The sequence below is a fragment of the Accipiter gentilis genome, chromosome 5, assembly GCF_929443795.1.
Source record: "Accipiter gentilis chromosome 5, bAccGen1.1, whole genome shotgun sequence".
In the NCBI taxonomy this organism is placed as follows: Eukaryota; Metazoa; Chordata; class Aves; order Accipitriformes; family Accipitridae; genus Astur; species Astur gentilis.
The window spans coordinates 43,851,800-43,871,887 of NC_064884.1; the positions used below are offsets into that span (position 1 = coordinate 43,851,800).

Sequence of the window (20,088 nt, forward strand, 5' to 3'; positions counted from 1 at the left end):
CCCACATTTGCATCGCCCCCCCCCCCCCCCCCCCGGCTGTATTGCAACACCCATAATTGCATTGCAACCCCCCCCCCCCCCATTGCATCGCCCCCCCCCCCCCGGCTGTATTGCAGCCCCCCATTTTCAGTGCAACCCCCCCCCCCCATTTGCAGTGCAACCCCCCTCAGCTGCTGCATGTACTGGGGGTGGGGATTGTGCCCCCCCCTCCCGGGGGGGGGGGGGTTTGAGGAATATTCTCCCCCCCCCCTCATCACCAGAGCAGCCCCCCTAAAGTGCTGACTTTAGGCGGGGGGGGCTCTCTGTGGCCCCCACCGCAGGAACTGGGGGTACAGTGCAACTCCCTGCAGGTACGGGGGGCTGGGGGGGGGGGGAATTTGGGGGGGGGGGGGAGAGCAGGTCCGTGTGTGGGTGAGCTCTTTGCACGGAGATGGGGTGCTCCGCGGTTGGGGAAACTGAGGCACGGGGGGGGGGGGGGGCTGTGGGGCTGAGCAGCCAGGATTAGATCTTACCCCCCCCCCCCCAAGGTGTTTGGGGGGGGCTCCTGCCTACACGGGGACTGCGATGCCCCACGGCCCCCCCCCCCCCCCCACTCAAGCAAGGCACGTCCGTTTGTCTGTCCCTCCTGTAGAACGAGGTGTGTGTGTGGGGGGGTCCCTCCTTCCAGGGGACCCCCCACCCCGGGGGGAGTGGGACAGGACGGCGTCGGGCACCCATTTGACTTTCACCCACATTTTCCCGCTCTCTCCTGCTCTGTCCCCCCTCCCCCATGTCCCCATGTCCCCCCCCCCCCCGCCATGTCCCTGTGTGTGTGTCCCCCCCCCCCCCAGCCATGCAGCAGGTCCTGGACAACCTGATGGGGCTCCCCGGCACCCCGGGGGCCGCCGACCTGGACCTCATCTTCCTCCGCGGCATCATGGAGAGCCCGATAGTAAGATCCCTGGCGAAGGTACGGTGACACGGGGGGGTGGCACCGTGTGTCCCCCCCCCCCCCCCAGACCTCCCGCTGCAGGTGGCAACGCGTGGGGCACGGGGCAGGGGGGGGGGGATATGCGTGCACGGGTGCACGAGTGTGTGCATGCACGTGTGTGCTCGCGTGGAGGAAGATGCACATGGGCGTGGATGCACGTAGACGCGCGTGTATACCTGCATGTGTACGTGTGCACGTACACGGGTATGGATGTATGAACGTACACGCGTGTCCGTACACGGATGTGCGCTTGCACGTGCGTGGGTGCATACAGGGTGGTGGCTGTGCGTGTCTGCGCCTACGTGTGCACGCGCGCGCGCGTGTGTGTATGCACGTACGTGTGCGTGTCCGTGCGCGCGCGCGGATGTAGACTCGCACGTGGGTGTGGACGCATGAACGCACGCGTGTGCGTGCACGCGGGGAGGTGCGTGCGCGTGTTCGCGCGCGCGCGTGGAAGCGAGCGTGCACGTTGGCACGCGCGTGTGTGCGCGCCTGCGCGTGCCAGGCTGCAGCGTGGGGGTGAGGGAGGACCACGCGTGGGCCGGGGGCAGGGGAGGGTGCTGGGGGTGCATGGCTGGCTGGGTGGGTGTGCACGTCTGCGTGTGCGCACGGGTGAGCGTGTCACCCGCCGGCCGCGTTGACCGGGCGCGTGCGGCTGGCCCCACGTCCTGCGTGTTTACCGGTACGTCTGCGTGTGTTCGCACGTGCACGCGGTTGTGCGGCGGCGATGCGCGCGCAAGCATCTGAGGATGTGCCCCTCTGCATCCAAAAGCGCGGCTTCGCACGCGCGCGTGCACGTGGAGCTGCGCGTGCAAAGGCCACCTTGGCGTGTGCGTGGGCACGTTGGCGTGGTCGCGCTGGGCCGTGCCACGGTCTTCCCCCCGCTGCCGGCCGGCGTTACCGTGTCCGTCCCGTTCCCCCCCCTTGCTCCCCGCATGGAGAGCAGATGCCGGGGGTATTAGCGAGCGGGTGGGCGGCGCGGGGGTCCCTAATCCCCCCCCCTTGATCCCCTCCATCAGGCCCACGAGCGGCTGGAGGAGACGAAGCTGGAGGCGGTGAGGGACAACAACCTGGAGCTGGTGCAGGAGATCCTGCGTGACATCGGGCACCTGGTGCGGCAGGACGGCGCGGCCGCCGAGCTGGCCCGCATCCTGCGCGAACCCCACTTCCAGGTGGGGTGCGGGAGGCCCGCGCGTGCGACGCGGGTGCGATAACGCGCGTGCGAAGCCGGTGCGACAGCCCACCCGCTCCCCTCCACCCCGGGGTGTCGTTGCAGTCTCTGCTGGAGACCCACGATTCGGTGGCTTCCAAGAGCTATGAGACACCCCCACCCAGCCCCGTTCTGGATCCGGCCTTCAACAACCAGCCCGTGCCCCCCGACGCCGTGCGCATGGTGGGCATCCGCAAGACGGCCGGCGAGAACCTGGTGAGCCCCAGCGTGGGGGGCTGCGGGGTGCTGGGGGGCGCTGGGGGCGTTGTGGGGTGCTGGGGGGGTTGTCGGGTGCTGGGGCCGTTGCAAGATGCTGCGGGCATTGCAAGGTGCTGGGGGCATTGCAGGGTGCTGCGGGGTGCTGGGGGCGTTGTGGGGTGCTGGGGGGGTTGTGGGGTGCTGGGGCCGTTGCGGTATGCTGGGGGGGTTGCTGGGTGCTGGGGATGTTGTAGGGTGCTGGGACATTGTGGGGTGCTGGGGGTGTCGTGGGGTGCTGGGGACATTTCAAGGTGCTGAGGGTGTTGCAGGGTGCTGGGGGCATTGTGGGATGCTGGGGGTGTTGTTGGGTGCTGGGGATGTTGTAGGGTGCTGGGCCATTGTGGGGTGCTGGGGGTGTTGTTGGGTGCTGGGGATGTTGTAGGGTGCTGGGCCATTGCAGGGTGCTGGAGGTGCTGTGGGGTGCTGAGGGCATTTCAAGGTGTTGGGGGCATTGCAGGGTGCTGGAGGTGCTGGGGGCATTGTGGGGTGTTGGGGGTGTTGTGGGATGCTGGGGACATTTCGAGGTGCTGGGGGGTGTTGCTGGGTGCTGGGGGTGCTGGGGGCATTGTGGGGTGCTGGGGGGGCTTGTTGGGTGCTGGGGATGTTGTAGGGTGCTGGGACATTGTGGGGTGCTGGCGTGTTGCAGGGTGCTGGGGACATTGCAGGGTGCTGGGGGTGTTTCTGGGTGCTGGGGACATTGTAGGGTGCTGGGACATTGCGGGGTGCTGCGGGCATTATGGGGTGCTGGGGGCATTGTCGGATGCTGGGGGGCATTACGGGGTGCCGGCGGCATTGCCGGCGTGACCGGAGGGTGCCATCTGGGTGACCCGGGACGCTACTGCGGGGACACCGGCGTAGGGCTGACGCGGGGCCGTGTCACCCAGGGGGTGACGTTCCGGGTGGAACGGGGGGAACTGGTCATCGCCCGCATCCTGCACGGGGGCATGGTGGCACAGCAGGGGCTGCTGCACGTCGGGGACGTCATCCGGGAGGTGAACGGGCGGGAGGTGGGCAGCGACCCACGGGCGCTGCAGGACAGCCTGCGCCACGCCAGCGGCAGCGTCGTCCTCAAGATCCTGCCCAGCTACCAGGAGCCTCACCCCCCCCGGCAGGTACCGACACCCCCCCCCCCCCCGCACCCCTCCATCCGTATCCCGCACCCAGCACCCTGCCCACGGCTCCCTCTTCCCCTGCCCGTGGGTCCGTGTCCCCCCACCTCTGTGTCCGTGTTGTCCCCGTGCCGCCCCACCGACGTGTCCCACGTGCCCCGTGTCCCCTTGCCACGTGCCTCAGCTCCCCACGTGTCCCCCGAGTCCCACGAACCCCCGTGTCCCCCTGTCCACGCGCACCAGCAGGGACTTGCCCCGTGCCCACGTACCCCCATGGCTAGTGGGACCCCAGTGTCCCCCCGCCGTGCCCTGCGCACCCAGCACCGGTGGTGGCACCCGGCTGCGGTGACACCCGCTCTGTCCCCATCCCTTGCCCTGTCCCCGTCCCCATCCCCACGCCAGGACTTGGGTGCCCGGGTGGCAAAGGGTGCCCTGTGTGTGTGTCCCCCCCCCCCCCCTCCATCCCCTCCCCGTGCCAGCCCGGCGCAGGCTCCTGCCGTCACCCCTGCTCGGTGGGGACAATTGCGGCGCTGTCATTTCGTCCCCTGGCACGGCGTGTCCCTGCGGCGGGTTGGCCCCGTGGCACCCTGCTGCTGCCAAGCGCGAGGCAGTGAGGTCCCGCGTGCAAGCACACGCGTGTGCGGCGCCTGCGTCCGCCCTCGCACGCTGCCGCACGCATGTGCGCCATCGTGAGCGCGGCGACGGCGGCGCTGGCCGCCTGCGTGTGCCTGTGCGTGGGCCTGGGGCTCTGCGTGGGTGCCACCGTGGGTGCCCTGTGGGGTGCGGCGGCGGCCGCCGGTGCCGCCTGCGTGTGCGCCGGTGCCGTGCGTGCCTGGCTGCGCCGGACGGCGGGGGAACGCCAGGGTGGGGGGGGCGTCTAGCCAGTTGCACACGCGGGTGCGTGCCCGCGTGTGATCCACGCGTGCCTGCGTGGGGCGGCTCCCGCCTTTCTCGCTGCCACCCTGGGGAAACTGAGGCACGGGCCAGCAGCGTGCAACCGATGCAGAGAAGGGAACCCAAGCGTCCGGCGGCCTCTCCTGCCCCCCCCCGCTGACCCCCCCCCCTGGTCCCCAGGTCTTTGTCAAGTGTCACTTCGACTACGACCCGGCCACCGACAGCCTCATCCCCTGCAAGGAGGCCGGGCTCAAGTTCACCGCCGGTGACCTGCTGCAGATCGTCAACCAGGACGACCCGCACTGGTGGCAGGTCAGGGGGGGGCCCTGGTGGGTGGGTGGGGGGGGGTGTCTGGCCCTTTTCCCCCTTCCTGGGGGACCTCCCAGCAGCTGGGGTCCACAGAGGGTTAGGGGTGACCCTGGAGCTGGGGAGGGTCCTTGGAAATTGAGGGGGGGTCCATGGGAGCTGAGGGGGTCCCTGGGGCTTGGGGGGGGGGGTCCCTGGGAGGGGTCCCTGGAAACTGAGGGGGGGGGGTCACTGGGAGCTGAGGGGGGGTCCCTGGGAGATGGAGGGGGGTCCCTGGGAGCTTGAGGCGTCCCTGGAAACTGAGGGGGGGGTCACTGGGAGCTGAGGGGGGGTCCCTGGGAGATGGGGGGGGGGTCCCTGGGAGCTTGAGGGGTTCCTGGGGCTTAGGGGGGGTCCCTGGGAGGGGTCCCTGGAAACTGAGGGGGGGGGTCACTGGGAGCTGAGGGGGGGGTCCCTGGGGCTGGGGGAGTCGCTGGGAGGGGTGTCTGGGAGCTGGGGGAGGTCCCTTGGAGCTCGAGGGGTCCCTGGGGCTTGGGGGGGTCCCTGGGGCTGGGGATGGTCCCTGGAAGCTGGGGGGGGCTCCCTGGGAGCTGGGGGGGGGGTCCCTGGGAACTCAAGGGGTCCTTGGGGCTGGGGCTGGTCCCTGGAAGCTGGAGGGGGTCCCTGGGAGCTGTGGGGGTCCCTGGAAACTGAGGGGGTCCCTGGGAGCTCAAGGGGTCCATGGGGCTGGGCCTGGTCCCTGGAAGCTGGGGGGGGGGTCCTTGGGAGCTGGGGGGGGGGGGTGTCTCTGGAAGCGTGGGGGGGGTCTGTGGGGCCAGGGATGGTCCCTGGAAGCTTGGGGGGGGTCCCTGGGAGCTGGGGGGGTTCCCTGGGGCTTGGGGAGGGGTCTGTGGGGCTGGGGCTGGTCCCTGGAAGCTGTGGCGGGGGGGGGTCCCCGTGGGGCCGGCGTCCCCATGTGTGGTGCTGTCCCCCCCAGGCGTGCCACGTGGAGGGGGGCAGCGCAGGGCTGGTGCCCAGCCAGCTGCTGGAGGAGAAACGGAAGGCCTTCGTCAAGCGGGACGTGGAGGTGGCTCCCACCTCCGGTACGAAGCCCCCACTCCGGTACTGGGTGGGGACACGGCCCTGGGGGCGGGGGGACAGGCGGTCACCTCCCGAGGGGGAGCGCGGTGGGTCCCCTGCACCCTATGGCAATGTCCCCATCGCCCCATGGTGATGTCCCCATCCCCGTGGGGCAATGTCCCCATCGCCCCATGGTGATGTCCCCATCCCCGTGGGGCAATGTCCCCATCGCCCCATGGCGATGTCCCCATCCCCGTGGCACCGTCCCCGCGGCAGGTCCCAGCTCCTGTGGCACCGTCCCCGTGCCACGGCACTGTCCCCGTCCCCGTCCCCGTCCCCAACTCAGCCAGCTCTCGTGCCCTCGGCAGGGGCCCTGTGTGGCAGCCTCAGCGGGAAGAGGAAGAAGAGGATGATGTACCTGACGACGAAGAACGCCGGTGAGCGTCCCCCGATGAGCGTTCCCCCAGGGAAGGGGGGGACGGTCCCCAAGGCCGTGCCCATGGCAGGCTCGCGGTGGCACCTCACAGGATGGGGTGCCTTGGGGTCCCCACGGCACCCGGCTTGGGGTCCCGCCGGGGTTGACAGCCCCGTCCCTCGCCCAGAGTTCGACCGCCACGAACTGCTGATCTACGAGGAGGTGGCCCGCATGCCCCCCTTCCGCCGGAAAACCCTGGTGCTCATCGGTGCCCAGGGCGTGGGCCGCCGCAGCCTCAAGAACAAGCTCATCATGTCGGACCAGGCGCGCTACGGCACCACCATCCCCTGTGAGTGTCCCCGTGAGCATCGCTGTCCTCCGCGAGTGTCGCCGTCCCCGTGAGCATCACTGACCCCGCCAGCATCATCATCCCTCACCAGCATCGCTGTCCCCTGCAAGTATCACTGTCCCTGCCAGCATCGCTGTCCCCTGCGAGCATCACCATTCCCATGAGCATCACTGTCCCCTGCGAGCATCACCATCCTCGTGAACATCCCTGTCCCTCACCAGCATCCCTGTCCCCTGCACCAGCATCCCTGTCCCTGCCAGCATCCCTGTCCCTGCTAGTATCCCTGTCCTACACCAGCATCCCTGTCCCTGCCAGTATCCCTGTCCTACACCAGCATCCCTGTCCCTGCCAGCATCCCTGTCCCTGCCAGCATCCCTGTCCCCCACCAGCATCCCTGTCAGCATCACTGTCCCCTGCACCAACATCCCTGTCCTACACCAGCATCCCTGTCCCTGCCAGCATCACTGTCTCCTGAGAGCATCCCTGTCCCTCACCAGCATCCCTGTCCCCTGCACCAGCATCCCTGTCCCTGCCAGCATCCCTGTCCCTGCCAGTATCCCTGTTCTACACCAGCATCCCTGTCCCTGCCAGCATCCCTGTCCCTGCCAGTATCCCTGTCCTACACCAGCATCCCTGTCAGCATCACTGTCCCCTGCACCAACATCCCTGTCCTACACCAGCATCCCTGTCCCTGCCAGCATCACTGTCTCCTGAGAGCATCCCTGTCCCCTACCAGCATCCCTGTCCCCTGCACCAGCATCCCTGTCCCCTGTACCAGCATCCTGTCCCCTGCACCAGCATCCCTGTCCCTGCCAACATCCCTGTCCTACACCAGCATCCCTGTCCCTGCCAGCATCCCTGTCCCCTGCACCAGCATCCCTGTCCCTGCCAGCATCCCTGTCCCTGCCAGTATCCCTGTCCTACACCAGCATCCCTGTCCCTGCCAGCATCCCTGTCCCTGCCAGTATCCCTGTCCTACACCAGCATCCCTGTCCTACACCAGCATCCCTGTCCCTCACCAGCATCCCTGTCCCCTGCACCAGCATCCCTGTCCCCCACCAGCATCCCTGTCAGCATCACTGTCCCCTGCGAGCATCCCTGTCCCCCACCAGCATCCCTGGCCCTGCCAGCATCCCTGGCCCCTGCACCAGCATCCCTGTCCCTGCCAGCATCCCTGTCCCTGCCAGTATCCCTGTCCTACACCAGCATCCCTGTCCCTGCCAGCATCCCTGTCCCTGCCAGTATCCCTGTCCTACACCAGCATCCCTGTCCCCACCAGCATCCCTGTCTCCTGCACCAGCATCCCTGTCCCCCACCAGCATCCCTGTCAGCATCCCTGTCCCCTGCACCAGCATCCCTGTCCCCCACCAGCATCCCTGTCAGCATCCCTGTCCCCTGCACCAGCATCCCTGTCCCCCACCCGCATCCCTGTCCCCTACCAGCATCCCTGTCCCTGCCAGCGTCACTGTCTCCTGCGAGCATCCCTGTCCCCTGCACCAACACCCCTGTCCCTGCCAGCATCCCTGTCCTACACCAGCATCCCTGTCCTACACCAACATCCCTGTCCCTGCCAGCATCCCTGTCCCCCACCAGCATCCCTGTCCCCCATGAGCATCACCATTCCCAGCACAGCCCAGCGTGGCCGCCGCAGGGGAACTGGGTGTGCGCGTGCAGCATCACAGCCCCGTCCCCGCAGGCTGTGGGTGCTCCCCGGGGTGGGACCCGCGGGTTGGGTGGGTGACGCTCAGATGGGCCATCCCCGGAGCAGACACGTCACGGAAACCAAAGGAAAACGAGAAGGACGGGCACGGTTACCGCTTCGTGTCGCGTGGGGAGATGGAGGCGGACATCAAGGCGGGGCGGTACCTGGAGCACGGCGAGTACGAGGGCAACCTCTACGGCACCAAGATCGACTCCATCCGTGCCGTGGTTGAGGCCGGCAAGATGTGCATCCTGGACGTCAACCCCCAGGTAGGGGACCCGGGGTGGCGGACACACCAAAGGGGTGGAAGGGGCTGCCCACCGCCCCCGGGGCTCAGTGCCATCCCCTCCCGCCCAGGCAGTGAAGGTGCTGAGAACGGCTGAATTCGTTCCATATGTGGTCTTCATCGAAGCCCCCGGTCCCGAGATGCTGCGGGCCATGAACCGGGCGGCACTGGAGAGCGGCGTGGCCACTAAGCAGCTCACGGTGGGTCCCCTCTCTGGGGAGGGCAAGGGTAGGGTGGGGGGGATACGGGGAGCGATGGGGAAACTGAGGCAGGGTTTGTGCGGGGCAGGAGGCCGACGCCAGGCAGACGGTGGAGGAGAGCAGCCGAATCCAGCGGGGTTACGGCCATTACTTCGACCTCAGCCTGACCAACGACGACCTGGAGCGCACCTTCGGGCGGCTGCGGGAGGCCATGGAGAACTTGCGCGCCCAGCCCCAGTGGGTGCCCGTCAGCTGGGTCTACTAGTGCCCCCCCTCCCCCCCCCCCCAATCCCCCTCCCACCCGGGGGGGGGGGTCCCCACCACCTTCACCCCCCCACCCCCAGCCCGGCCAGGAGGAGGAGGAGGAGGAGGAGGAGGGAGGAAGGCGGTTGTGCACCTGCCGTCTCACTCACTGGTGTGATGAGTTTGCAGTGCTCAGCGCTGGGGTGGGGGGGGATGTGGCTCTCTGCAGAGCCCCCCTCCCCACCCCCGGTCCCTGTCTCCATCCTACTCACACCCAGATTTATGGGGGGGGGGGGGGGACAGAAGCAGCCGGTGGGGTCCCATGGGGGTGACAGACCCCCCCTCCGTGCCCAGCACCCACACAGCTAATTCACTGCCAAAACCTCCCCCCTGCCCCGTATGATCCCAGGGGACCGTGTCACCCCCCCCCCCCCCAGCCAGGTTTGCTGCGAGCTGGGGGGGGGGGGGGGACACGGGGAGGATGGGGGTCCTCCAGCACTGTGTGGCTCTGGCCCTTTGTAGCCCCGTGCCTCAGTTTCCCCCTGGGGAAGCCCACCCTGTGCCTCAGTTTCCCCATGGGGAAGCACCCCCTGTCCCGGGGCAATACGTGGGTTGGGACCCCCAGGGCTGGGGGAGGGGGGGGTCGCACCCAGCTGGAGCCTCATAAACTGCCATGGACCCAAGTGTCCTGGCTTCCCCCCCCCCCCCCCGGCGGCAACCCCTCCCCCCCCAGGGACCCCCTTTCACCTTTACCAGAGTGGGGGTCCCTCTCTGTCCCTTGTGCCCCCCCCCCCCCATCACTCCTTCCCAGGTAGCAATAACCCCCCGAGATCCCCTGCCCACGTGGGTTCTGCCCTGTAATTAACCTTTAATTAACCCTGTAATTAACCCCGGGGGGGGGGGGAGGGGGCTGTGGTTGGGGGCTCACTGGGGCACTCCTGGGGCTGTCTTGGGGGGGGGGGCTGTTGTGGGGTGACCCCAAGGGATGGGGACACGGGGAGCGCAGGGCACACGTGTGCAGGTACATATGCACACGCGTGTGCCCCCCCCTTGCCGGCAGCATGTGTGTGCCCCCCTCCCTCCTGCCCCGAGGCCCCCCCCCCCCCCTCCCCGGCCACCCCCTGTCCCTGTCCCCATCCCCGGGTTCTTCCTTTTTGGTACTTTGCTGTGACTTTTATTAAAGATAAAGGTGAGAAAAGCAGCAGGTTTGTCCCTTATGGCCAAATCCAGCTGGTGCTGGGACACTTCTGGGGGACACACACACACACACATGGTGTCACCGGTGTCACCGGTGTCACCTCTGTGCCACCCTGCCCTTCTCCCACCTGGTGCTGATGGTTTTTTCTCTGCAAATCAGTGTTTTCCCCCAGTTTGGTGCCTGGTGGGTGTTTGTGGGGCTGGGTGGGGGGGGACAGCGTGTGCGTGCACACGCGTGCGCACGCACACGCGTGCACACATGCGCGTGTGTTCACATGTGGCTGTATTTGGGGTTTGGTGGTTGTGGGTGCTGGGGGGGGGTGGGTTTGGGTGTTGGGGGGGTTGGTGGGGGGAGTAGGGGGGGTCTGCGCGTGTTGGTGCGTACATGTGTGTGCATGTGTGACATTGCACACACGGGCCCTTACTGGGTGCTGCCGGGAGGGGTCAGCAGAGCTGCAGGCACTAGAGCTGGGGGGGGGTGTGGGTGTGGGTGTGCACGCGTGGGTGGGTGGGTAAGGAGGGGGTATGGGGGGTGGGTGAGGGCGTGCAAGCGTGTGTTTTGCACAGGGTGTGTGTGTACGGGTGTGCAAATGTGTGCTTGCACGGACACGCCTGTGAGGGGTGTGCGCATGTGTTAGCCCGTGTGCGTGTGTACGGTTTGCTTGCACAGGTGTGTAGGTGTGCGTGTGCTTCCTTGCACAACTACGGCCGTGCATGCGTTTGCACAGCCGCATCCGTGCGTGCACATGTGCGTGTGCAGCACCCAGCACCACACCCCCCTCCACCTCATGCACACGCCTGTGCACCGCCCACACGCGTGTGCACGCATCCTGCTACCCCGCGGCCTGGCCCCTCTCCCGCCGTGTCCCAGTGTGTCCCAGCACCACCACCAAAGAGTTAAGGTGTGTGTGGGGGGGCCCATCACCGTCCCCCACTGCCAGGACCCCGTGCTTCCCGCACCCCTCGGCTGTGAGCTGCCGTGGCCATAGGGAGCCATGGCCATAGGGTACCGTGGCCATAGGGTGCTGTGGCCATAGGGCACCATAGCCATAGGGTGCCGTGGCCATACGGTGCCGTGGCCATAAGGTGCTGTGGCCATAGGGTGCTGTGGCCATAGGGCACCATAGCCATAGGGTGCTGTGGCCATACGGTGCCGTGGCCATAGGGTACCGTGGCCATAGGGTGCTGTGGCCATAGGGTGCTGTGGCCATAGGGTACCATGGCCATAGGGTGCCGTGGCCATAGGGTACCGTGGCCATAGGGTGCTGTGGCCATAGGGTGCCGTGGTCATAGGGTACCATGGCCATAGGGTGCTGTGGCCATAGGTTGCTGTGGCCATAGGGTACTGTGGCCATAGGGTGCTGTGGCCATAGGGTGCCGTGGCCATAGGGTACCATGGCCATAGGGTGCTGTGGCCATAGGTGGCTGTGGCCATAGGGTACTGTGGCCATAGGGTGCCATAGCCATAGGGTGCTGTGGCCATGGGTACCATGGCCATAGGGTGCCGTGGCCATAGGGTGCCATAGCCATAGGGTGCTGTGGCCATAGGGTACCATGGCCATAGGGTGCTGTGGCCATAGGGTGCTGTGGCCATAGGGTACTGTGGCCATAGGGTGCCATAGCCATAGGGTGCTGTGGCCATAGGGTACCATGGCCATAGGGTGCCGTGGCCATAGGGTACCGTGGCCATAGGGTGCCATGGCCATAGGGTGCTGTGGCCATAGGGTGCTGTGGCCATAGGGCACCATAGCCATGGGGTGCCGTGGCCATAGGGTGCCGTGGCTATAAGCTCCTGTAGCTTTAAGCTGTGGTGGCTATAAGCTGCTGCGGCTAGAAAGTAGCGTGTCTATAATCTCCTCTGTCTATAAGCTGCCGCGGCTATAAGGTGCCCGGGCTATACGGTGCAGCGTCTATAAGGTACTGTGCGCGGTGGCAGCCATGTGGGTCACGCTGCTGCTGCTGGTGGCCCTGGCCACGCTGGCGCTGGGGCTGGTGGCCCACCGGCTCCTGGCCCCGGCCGGCAACCCCTTTGCCCGGCCACCCTCGGGGCCCCCCCGGCCGCTGGTGACGGAGCCGCGGGTCCGCGACAAGGTCCTGAAGCGGGGTGAGTGCTGTCCGTCCGTCCGTCCGTCCGTCCGTCCCGTGGCGCTCTGGGCGTGCTGTCCGTCCGCACGTCCCCGTGCAAGGATGGTGGGGGGGGGTGGGGGTGGGTGGGTTTGCTCAGGCACACGCGTGTGCGCAGGGTTCAGCGCCCATCGGGTGCCACCGGAGCTGGACGCCGTGGTCATCGGCAGCGGCATGGGGGGCCTGGCGGCGGCGGGCACCCTGGCCAAGGTGGGCAAGAGGGTGCTGGTGCTGGAGCAGCACGACCAGGCCGGTGGGTGCTGCCACACTTTCCAGGAGCAGGGCAACGAGTTCGACGTGGGTAAGGAGACCCCCCCGCCCCAGCACCCCCGGCTGCCTGCCTGCACCTGGGTGCCTGCCTGCACCTGGGTGCCTGCCTGCAGGCAGCGTGTGCAGGCAGCGTGCAGGTGTGTGCAGGCAGCATGTGCCTGTGCATGCAGGTAGTGTGCAGGTGTGTGCAGGCAGCGTGTGCCTGCGTGTGCAGGCAGCGTGCAGGTGTGTGCAGGCAGCATGTGCAGGCAGCGTGTACCTGCGTGTGCAGGCAGCGTGCAGGTGTGTGCAGGCAGCGTGTGCCTACGTGTGCAGGTGTGTACAGGTAGCGTGCACTTGCGTGTGCAGGCAGTGTGCAGGTGCGTGCAGGCAGCATGTGCCTGCACGTGCAGGCAGCGTGTGGGTGTAGCTCAGTCTGTGTGCATGCAGGGCGGGTGTTACCTGCCCTGCCGTGTGTCCGCAGGCTGGTTGCGCTGCTGTGTGCGTCCCTGTGCAGCGGGCTTGCAGGCTGGGTGTGTTTGCAACGCGTGCATGCAGTGCCTGTGTGCATGCAGTGTGTGCAGCGTGCCCCGCTTGCACATTCAATCGGTGTACGTGCGCTGTGCACACACGCGTGAGGTGCCCGTGCCTGTTTACAGCGTGCACCGGCCAGGTACGGCAGTGTGCACGTGCGGTGCCTGCAGTGTTTTTGCAGTGCATGCACCATTCGTGTGCAGCATGCATGCACTGTTCGCAAGCGGCACGTGCGCGTGCAGCACCTGCAGTGCTTTTGCAGCGAGCGCGCTGTTTGCACACCATTCGCGTTTGTTCGCAGCGTGCCGTGCGAGTGTGTCCGCGCAGCCTGCGGCGCGTTCGCAGTGTGCACGCTGTTTGCGCGCAACGTACGTGCACGCGTTGCGTGTACAGTGAGCGCGTGCAACGCCCGTGCCGCTTGCCGTGCAGCGAGCACGTGCAGCACGCTCACGCAAGGTGTGCGCCGTCTGCGTGCAGCGCGTGCCGTTTCCGCGCGGCGTGTGCGTGCAACGCGTGTGTGTGTGCGGTACGCGTGCCGTGCTCGCAGCCCAGGCCACGCCGCCACCCCTCAAGGTGACCCGCAGCAGATGATGGATAAACACTTAATTCCCCCATCTGCCACCCTGGGGGGCTCCCGGCCACCCCCCCCGACCCCGGCCGGCTGACCCCCTGGGACCCGCAGGCATCCACTACGTGGGGCAGATGCACGAGGGCAGCATGCTGCGCGTGGCGCTGGACCAGCTGACGGACGGGCAGCTGCGCTGGCAGCGCCTGCCCGACCCCTACGACGAGGTCTGCCTGGGGCCCCGGCGCTACCAGCTCCGATCCGGCAAGACCGCCTTCGCCGCCGCCTTGGAGGAGCAGTTCCCCGCCGAGAAGGCGGCCATCAGGGAGTTCATGAAGCTCTCCAAGGTGGGACCCCCACCTGGGGACACCCTGCTGTGGGTGGTGGCACTTCCCCAGGGTGCGGTGTTGGGATTATTTCGGCTCGGACCGGCCAGCTTGGGATGTGGGTGTGGGGATGGTGGTGGTGGTGGCACTGGTGGATCGTGTGGGGATGTGGGTGATGGGCATGGTGGGGAAGGGGCAGTAGGAATGTTGGGGACAAGGGTAATGGGCATGGAGGGGACACAGGTGATGGGCATGTTGGGGACACAAATGATGGGCATGATGGGGACAGAAGTGATGGGCATGGTGGGGACAAGTGTGATGGGCATGTTGGGGACACAAGTGATGGGCATGAGGGGGACACAAGTGATGGGCATGGTGGGGACACAAGTGATGGGCATGGTGGGGACAGAAGTGATGGGCATGTTGGGGACACAAGTGATGGGCATGATGGGGACAGAAGTGATGGGCATGTTGGGGACACAAGTGATGGGCATGTTGGGGACACAAATGATGGGCATGATGGGGACAGAAGTGATGGGCATGTTGGGGACACAAGTGATGGGCATGTTGGGGACACAAATGATGGGCATGATGGGGACAGAAGTGATGGGCATGATGGGGACAGAAGTGATGGGCATGGTGGGGACAAGTGTGATGGGCATGGTGGGGACACAAATGATGGTCATGGTGGGGACAGAAGTAATGGGTATGTTGGGGACACAAATGATGGGCATGGTGGGGACAGAAGTGATGGGCATGGTGGGGACAAGTGTGATGGGCATGTTGGGGACACAAGTGATGGGCATGATGGGGACACAAGTGATGGGCATGTTGGGGACACAAGTGATGGGCATGATGGGGACAGAAGTGATGGGCATGTTGGGGACACAAGTGATGGGCATGTTGGGGACACAAATGATGGGCATGATGGGGACAGAAGTGATGGGCATGATGGGGACAGAAGTGATGGGCATGGTGGGGACAAGTGTGATGGGCATGGTGGGGACACAAATGATGGGCATGATGGGGACAGAAGTGATGGGCATGGTGGGGACAAGTGTGATGGGCATGGTGGGGACACAAATGATGGTCATGGTGGGGACAGAAGTAATGGGTATGTTGGGGACACAAATGATGGGCATGGTGGGGACAGAAGTGATGGGCATGGTGGGGACAAGTGTGATGGGCATGTTGGGGACACAAGTGATGGGCATGTTGGGGACACAAGTGATGGGCATGATGGGGACACAAGTGATGGGCATGTTGGGGACACAAGTGATGGGCATGATGGGGACACAAGTGATGGGCATGTTGGGGACACAAGTGATGGGCATGATGGGGACAGAAGTGATGGGCATGGAGGGGACACAGGTGATGGGCATGTTGGGGACACAAATGATGGGCATGGTGGGGACAGAAGTGATGGGCATGGTGGGGACAAGAGTGATGGACATGGTGGGGAAGCGGCAGTGGGAACGTTGGGGACAAATGATGGGCATGGTGGGGACAGGCATTGGGAGTGGTGGGGACAGGCGATGGGGATGGTGGGGACATGGCTGGTGGTCGTGGTGGGGCTGGGTGCTGGGGACACGGGTAGTGCTGGGGTCACAGCAGTGACAATCACGAGGACATGGTGGTGGCCGTGGCCACCATGGAGGTGGCCGGAGTTGACGCGGGGCCGGTTCCCGCGCAGATGGCCTCGCGGCACGTGGCGCTGCTGGCGGTGCTGAAGCTGGTGCCGCGGTGGCTGGCCGCCCTCCTGGTCCGCACCGGCCTCATCTACTGGATCTCGCCCGTCTTCCGCATGGCGGCCACCAGCCACAGCGAGGCCGTGGCCCGGCTGACGGCCGACCGTGACCTGCGCGCCCTGCTCAGCTACCTCTTCTACGGTCAGGGGGCTGTCGCGATAGGGAGGGCACCATTGCGATAGACGAGGACCATGTCGCGATAGGGAAGGGAACCATGGTGATGAAGGAAGGCTCTGTTGCAATAGAAGAGGCTGTGTCATGATGGGGAAGGGCCATATCACAATAAGGGAGGGCCATGTCATGATAGGGGATGTCGCCAGCATGATAGGGGAGGGCTGTGTTGCGATGGGGAGGGCTGTATTGTGATGAGGAGGGCCGCATTGCAATAGGGCAGGCTGTGTCATGATATGGGAGGGCCACGTTGCAATAGGGGAGAGCTGTGTCGCGACAGGGGAAGGCTGTGGCATGGTAGCAGGATACATTGTGATGGGGAGGGCACCCTCGTGATAGGGGAGGGCACCCTCGCGATAGGGGAGGGCTGTACTGTGATAGGGGAAGGGTGTATCGTGATGGGGAGGGCCATGTCGTGATAGAGGAGGCCATATCGTGACAGGGGAGGCCATGTCGTGATAGGGGAGGGCTGCCCCGTGTTGGGGCGGGGGCCAGCTGTGCCTGTCCCCCCCCAAATCGTGTGTCCCCCTCCCCGTCCCCAGGCACGGCCCCGCGGGACTCCAGCTTCCTAGTGAACATGCTGATGGTGCACCACTACCAACGGGGGGCCTGGTACCCGCGGGGGGGGGCCAGCGAGATCGCCTTCCACGCCGTGCCCCTCATCGAGTGCGTGGGGGGGGCCGTGCTGGTGCGAGCCCCCGTCACCCGCATCCTCGTCTCCCCCGCCGGCACCGCTGTGGGTGAGCGCTGACCCCCCTCTTCCCGTCCCAGCCCCCTCGCTGTGGTGGTGGGGGGACACTCAGGATGGGGACAGGGTGGCAGTGCCCTGTGCCCACCCCCCCGCCATGACCCCCCCCCCCCCCCCCCCGGTGCCTCCCAGGGGTGGTGGTGCAGAAGGGGCCGAGCGAGGAGGAGGTGGAGATCTTCGCCCCCCTCGTCATCTCCGACGCCGGCATCTTCAACACCTTCGGCAAGCTGTTGCCCCCCCCGCTCCGCAGCCACCCAGGTACCCCGTCCCTATGTCCTGCATCCCTGCGTCCCCAGCATCCCTGTGTCCCCAGCATCACCAGTGTCCCCAGCATCCCTGTGTCCCTGGTGTCCCCAGCATCCCTGCGTTCCCATGTTCCTAGCATCCCTGTGTCCTGGTGTCCCCAGCATCCCCGTGTCCCTGGTGTCCCCAGCATCTCTGCGTTCCCATGTTCTTAGCATCCCTGTGTCCTGGTGTCCCCAGCATCCCTGTGTCCCCAGCATCACCAGTGTCCCCAGCACCCCCTGTGTCCCTAGTGTCCCCAGCATCCCTGCGTTCCCATGTTCCTAGCATCCCTGTGTCCTGGTGTCCCCAGCACCCCTGTGTCCCCAGCATCCCCGTGTCCCTGGTGTCCCCGTGTCCCCAGCATCCCTGGTGTCCCCGGCATCCCCACACTCCCGGCATGCCTGTGTCCTTGGCATCACCCCCGTCCCCACCATCCCCGTGTCCCTGGTGTCCTCAGAGTCCCCAGCATCCCTGTGTCCTCAGCATCACTGGAGTCCCCGGCATCCCAGTGCCCCTGACATCCCCACATTCCCAAGATCCCTGTGTCCCTGGCATCACCAGTGTGCCCAGCATCACCAATGTCCCCAACATCCCTGTGTCCCCTGCTTCCCCATGTCCCCAGCATCCCTGGCATCCCCTCCGCAGGAACAGGGTGTCATCTCCCACATCCCAACCCACGTTCCCGCAGGCATCCGCTCCCGCCTGGCCATGGTGCGACACGGCATGGGCTCCTTCCTGGTGTTCGTGGGGCTGCGGGGCAGCGCGGCCGAGCTGGCCCTGCCCGCCACCAACTTCTGGATCTACCCCCACAACGACCTAGACGCCATGTAAGGGGTCCCCGGGCACCCCGGGGTGGATGCACGGCGGGTGGGGGGTGGCATGGTGGGTGCATGGCTCTGCCCGCAGGATGACCCGCTACGCCACCCTGAGCCGTGACGACGTCCCCGAAAACCTGGCCATGATGTTCATCACCTTCCCCGCCGCCAAGGATCCCACCTACGAGCAGCGGCACCCAGGTACGGAGTTGGGGGGGGTGGGGGGGTGGTCCCCCATATGTCCCCCCATCTTTGCAGCTCCGATCCGCTCGGCTTTGTGGGCTCTGAGGCTCCTTAATCCCACCAGCTGGGATTATGGGGTGGGCATCACCACCACCACCACGTCCCAGGGTGACACCAGTACCGGGGTCCCCTTCAATGGGAATGGGGTTGTCACCCCCTCCTCGCAGGCCGGTCCTGCATGACCATCCTGACCATGGCGCGGTACGAATGGTTCGAGGAGTGGGCCGGGACCCGCGCCAAACACCGGGGCCCCGACTACCAGCGGTACAAGCTGGCCATTGCCCAGCGCCTGCTGGAACGGGCACTGCAGCGCTTCCCCCACCTCCGCGACAAGGTGACCGGGGGTCCCCACGGTGTCCCCCGCCACGTGGGGTGCCCAGCGGGGAGAGCGCACGGTGGGGACAGGGTGTTCTGTAGGGATGGAGGGGGGGTTGTAGGGATGGAGTCCCCCGGTGTCCTGTGGGGTTGGGGTACCTCTTCAGTGGTGGGGTGCCCCACAGGGATGGGTGCACAGTGGAAATGGGGTGCACAATGGGGACTGGGTGGTCTGTGGAGTTGGGGTGCCCAGCAGGGTTGGGGTGCCAGGTGGGAATAGGGTGCCCTGTGTGGGTGGGAAGCCCCATGGGAATTGGGGTGCTTTGCGGTATGGGATGCCCCACAGAGTTGGGGTGCCCCATGGGCACGGGTGCAGAGCGGACATGGAGTGCAGAATGGGGACATGGGTGCCCAGGTGGGATGGGGTGCCCTATGGGATGGGGTGCTCTGCAGGGATGGTCCCCGCTTGGTGGGCACGGGGTCCCCAGTGGGGATGTGCCCAACAGGACGGGGTGCCCTGTGGGGTTGGGGTCCCCAGTGGGGATAGGGTGCCCTGCAAAGCCATGGGGCATCACAGCCCCCAGGACCTTTGTATGGGGTGGGCACCCACCAGGTAGACTTGGACCTGTTGCGGTGGGACGTGCTGTTTGGTGACACGGGCGTCCCCTGCGTGTCCCCTGTGCCCCATGCACCCCGACGTGTCCTACGTACCCCCGGGTGTCCCGTGGACCCCGATGTGCCCCGAACACCCCTGTGCCTCTGACCGGGCAGGTGGATTTCGTGGAGGCGGCGTCGCCGCTCACCAACCAGCACTACCTGGCGGCTCCCCGCGGGGAGATGTACGGCACCGAGCACGACGTCGGCCGCTTCAGCCCGGCCGTGGTGGCCGCCATGAGAGCCGAGACGCCCGTGAAGAACCTCTACCTGACAGGTAAGGGACCTGTGTCCCCATGTCCCCCTATCCCTCTGTCCCTCTGTCCCCATGCCCAGCTCCAGGCCGCAGACAGTGTCCCCAAGGGCTCCCTGCAGCGCGGGATGTCCTCTCATGGTGGTGGCCGGGTCCCTGGCGGTGGTGGCTGTCCCCCTCCCACGGGGGTGGCCGTGTCCCACCGCGGCTCGTCCCCAGGGCAGGACGTGTTCAGCTGCGGGCTGGCGGGTGCCCTGCACGGGGGGCTGCTGTGCGCCTCCGCCGTCCTGGGCCGCCTGCTCTACCTGGACCTGCTGCTCCTCAAGAAGAAGATCAAGCGGCGCCGGGGCCGGCAAGCGGCAGGAGTGGCCGGGGACACGAGCTGTGGGGATGGCCCCGTGCCGGGGAATGTGCTTCCCACTCAATAAATCCTGATGTCCCACTGACCCGGGCCTGTCTCTCGGGGTGGGGTGGGCATGGGATGGAGGTGGAAATAGGATGGGATGGGGATGAGGATGAGATGGGAATGGGGATGAGAGGGGGACAGGGATGAGGTTGAAATGGGGATGGGGATGGGGATAGGGATGGGGATGGGAATGGGATGGGGATGGGAATTGGGATGGGGATGGGAATTGGAATGGGGTTGGGGACGGGGATGAGGATGAGATGGGGATGGGGATGGGGATGGGGATGGGAATGGTGATGGGAATGGGATGAGGATGGGGAGATGGATGGGGATGGGAATTGGAATGGGGTTGGGGATGGGGATGAGGATGAGATGGGGATGGTGATGGTGATGGTGATGGGAAGGGTGACGGGAATGGGATGAGGATGGGGAGATGGATGGGAATGGGGATGGG

The 20,088-nt window shown here is 66.3% G+C and overlaps 2 protein-coding genes across 2 annotated transcripts; both read left to right on the forward strand.

Annotated features, from left to right (window-relative positions):
- The first annotated feature begins 828 nt into the window (after positions 1–828).
- Positions 829–9,688, forward strand: MPP2 (MAGUK p55 scaffold protein 2). Its single transcript, XM_049800006.1, has 11 exons — positions 829–949; positions 1,990–2,142; positions 2,247–2,396; positions 3,323–3,550; positions 4,622–4,753; positions 5,724–5,829; positions 6,175–6,243; positions 6,409–6,570; positions 8,339–8,541; positions 8,630–8,758; positions 8,847–9,688. Exons 1-11 carry the CDS (start codon positions 833–835, stop codon positions 9,021–9,023), a joined length of 1,626 nt encoding a protein of 541 aa, XP_049655963.1. The 5' UTR covers positions 829–832; the 3' UTR covers positions 9,024–9,688.
- Positions 9,689–12,091: 2,403 nt separating this feature from the next.
- Positions 12,092–19,663, forward strand: LOC126038444 (all-trans-retinol 13,14-reductase-like). Its single transcript, XM_049800181.1, has 11 exons — positions 12,092–12,302; positions 12,441–12,623; positions 13,788–14,017; positions 15,690–15,885; positions 16,458–16,655; positions 16,796–16,921; positions 17,637–17,775; positions 17,855–17,964; positions 18,174–18,340; positions 19,093–19,252; positions 19,448–19,663. The coding sequence occupies exons 1-11, from the start codon at positions 12,137–12,139 to the stop codon at positions 19,654–19,656; spliced, it is 1,884 nt and encodes a 627-aa protein (XP_049656138.1). The 5' UTR covers positions 12,092–12,136; the 3' UTR covers positions 19,657–19,663.
- Positions 19,664–20,088: the final 425 nt, after the last annotated feature.